Source organism: Eimeria mitis, genomic scaffold (genome assembly GCF_000499745.2).
Source record: "Eimeria mitis Houghton genomic scaffold, Emh_scaff2436, whole genome shotgun sequence".
Classification (NCBI taxonomy): domain Eukaryota; phylum Apicomplexa; class Conoidasida; order Eucoccidiorida; family Eimeriidae; genus Eimeria; species Eimeria mitis.
Window position 1 is genome coordinate 4,180 of NW_013570774.1, and position 2,809 is coordinate 6,988.

The 2,809-nt window shown below is 53.4% G+C and overlaps 1 protein-coding gene across 1 annotated transcript in view; it reads right to left on the reverse strand.

The window, feature by feature from the left end:
* The window catches only part of EMH_0053800 (uncharacterized protein), a gene marked incomplete at both ends in the record, with an annotated part of 5,469 nt that overhangs the window by 1,451 nt on the left and 1,209 nt on the right, over positions 1 to 2,809 (reverse strand). Inside the window, 3 exons of the mRNA XM_013497043.1 lie at positions 163 to 1,478; positions 1,998 to 2,075; positions 2,305 to 2,743. Of these exons, the coding sequence (XP_013352497.1) occupies positions 163 to 1,478; positions 1,998 to 2,075; positions 2,305 to 2,743 (1,833 nt within the window). The remainder of the gene's footprint in view (positions 1 to 162; positions 1,479 to 1,997; positions 2,076 to 2,304; positions 2,744 to 2,809) is intronic.

Here is a 2,809-nt window from a genome sequence, read left to right on the forward strand (position 1 = left end):
GTTTTGTTGGCTTCCGCTTTCTGCTGGTGCTGCATTTGCTGCTGTTGTGTCTGCTGCTGCAGTTGCTGCAGTTGCTGCAGTTGGTGCTGCTGCTGCAGCAGCAGCAGCAGCAGCAGCAGCAGGTTCATTTTTTTCTCTGTCTGTCTTTGACTTTAAGTCTACCCCCTGCAGCAGCGCGTACACTCTTTCTATAGAATGCCTCTCATCATCATCGATATAAGCAGCAACAGCAGCAGCAGCAGCAGCTTCTGCTTCAGCATCTTTTGCTGCAGCAGCAGCAGCAGCAGCTGCTGCTGCTGCTGCTCCTGTTTGCTGCTGCAGCAGACCTCGGCTGTGTATCTGTTGATGGGCCCTAAATGCTGCTGTTGTTTTTCTTGTTTTTGCTGCTCTTGCTGCAGCAGCAGCACGAGTTGCTGCAGCAGGAGTATAAGAAGCAGCAGCAGCAGCAGCAGGACTACCAACAGGAGCAGGAGCAGCAGCAGCAGCAGCAGCAGCACAAAACTCTCCTGCTGCTGCTGCTTCAGCCTCAGGCACCGGCAGCTCTAGACTCAAACCCCTTACAACCTTCTCTATAGAGCTAATCAGAGACTTGGCGCAGGAGCGTATAGATGCATGCGAAGAGCGGCAGCTCTTTGGTTTATATCCTGCTGCTGCTGCTGCTGCTGCTGCTGCTGTTGCTGCTGTTGCTGCTGCAGGGGCGGTGGGGTTAGAGGGGGATGGGGAGAGACGGGATGATGGCCCTGCTGCTGCTCCTGCTGCTGCTGCTGCTGCTGATGATGATGATGATGATGAGCTAGATGCAGCTGCTGCTGAGGGAGTAGACAAACTGCTGCTGCTGCTGCTGCTGCTGCTGCAGCTGCTGCAGCTTATAGATGATCGCAGACAAGAAGAACGACGAGGAGAGCTCAGCGACAGAGACGACCGCTGCTGCTGCTGCTGCTGCTGCTGCTGCTGCTGCTGCTGCTGCAGGTCGCGTGACAGTTGATGCCTGCGGTGAGGCAGCATTTGGCAAGAAGGAGAGCGCTGCTGCTGCTGCTGCTGCTGCTGCTGCTGCAGCCGCTGCCGCTGCTGCTGCTGCTGCCGCTGCTCTGAACTGTAACGCAGGCCGCAGGAGGCGTTCGGTGTCAGATTGCTGCTGCTGCTGCAGCTGCTGCAGCTGCTGCAGCTGCTGCTGCTGCTGCTGCTGCTGTTCCTTCTTACACCCTTTGTGAGGCGGCTGGTGGAGGGCCTCTGAAAGGGCTCCTTGCTGCTGCTGGGGGCCCCCTTGCTGCTGCTGGGGGCCCCCTTGCTGCTGCTGGGGGCCCCCTTGCTGCTGCTGCGTGCCCCCTTGCTGCTGCTGCTTGGGGGCCCCGTGCTGCTGCTGAAGGCGTCTCTGCTGCTGGAGGCGCCGCTGTTGCTGCTGCAGCTGCTGCTGCTGCTGCTGCTGCTGCCGATGACTCTACGCCCAGGAGATGATAAAAGAACAGAGACGGGGGATGCTGAGCAGCAAAAACTAAATACACTATAAGCGAGGGTTTAGGGTTTAGGGTTTAGGGTTTAGGGTTTGGGGTTTATGCTGCCGGCTTTTAGCTTTCTTTTGTATGCTGGTGGTACTCTGAGCCGTTGCTAAGGGTTTAGGGTTTAGGGTTTAGGGTTTAGGGTTTAGAGTTTAGGGTTTAGGGTTTAGGGTTTAGGGTTTAGGGTTTAGGCGAATTATAAACAAAAAAAGGAGACAGAGACAAACAAAAAAGAGACAAGGAGACAGAAAGAGAAGAGGAGACAGAAAAAGGAGACAGAGAGACAGAAACTAAACAAACAAAATAAACAAAATAAACAAACAAAGAAAAAAAAGAAAAAAGCAAAGAAAACAATAAAAAAACAAAAAAAACAAAAAAAACAAAAAGAACAAACAAAACAAACAAAACAAACAAAACAAACAAACAAAGAAAACAAAATAAAAAAACACTAAACCTAAACCCTAAACCCTAAACCCTAAACCCTAAACCCTAAACCCTCACCTGTTCCCGTTGACCCCTCAACAGAAGACCGCCACGCCGATGGTTCTGTTGCCTTCGGAATCTCCTCGATCGTTGCAGCTGAAAAAACCCTAAACCCTAAACCCTAAACCCTAAACCCTAAACCCTAAACCCTAAACCCTAAACCCTAAAACCCCTAAACTCTAAACCTTAAACCCTAAAACCCCTAAACCCTAAACCCTAACCCGTAATTCCTAAACCCTAACCCTAACCGCTCAACCGTAAACCCTAAACACCAACCCCTAAACCCTAAACCCTAAACCCTAAACCCTAAACCCTAAACCCTTACCTCTTGTAACTGTAGAGAGAAGAGCTGTGGTGGTTTGGGGTTTACTGTCTAGGGGGGCCGAAGGATACCGAAAAGGGAGACGAGGAAGAAAGAACCCCGTCACGCCGCTGCCTGCAGCATATCTGCTGCTGCTGCTGCTGCTGCTGCTGCTGCTGCTGCGTTGTCTTGATGATAGAGAATCCCTGTTGCTGCAGTTTCTCTTTGTGCTGCTTCTGCTGTTGTTTCGTTGCTTCTTTTGGCGTTGTTGCTGCTGCTGCTGCTGCTGTCGTGGCGCACGCTGCCGCTGCTGCCGCTGCTGCTGCTGCTGCTGCTGCTGCTGCTGCTGCTGCTGCTTGTGGCGGTCACTCAACAGGGGCCGCAGCAGCTGCTCCTCTCTGCTCAGCCGCGCAGCAGACAGCGGGCCCCCAACCAGCCGCGACCACCGCGGGACCTTTGTACCCTGCAGCAGCAGCAGCAGCAGCAGCAGCAGCAGCAGCAGCAGCAGCAGCAGCAGCAGCAGCAGCAG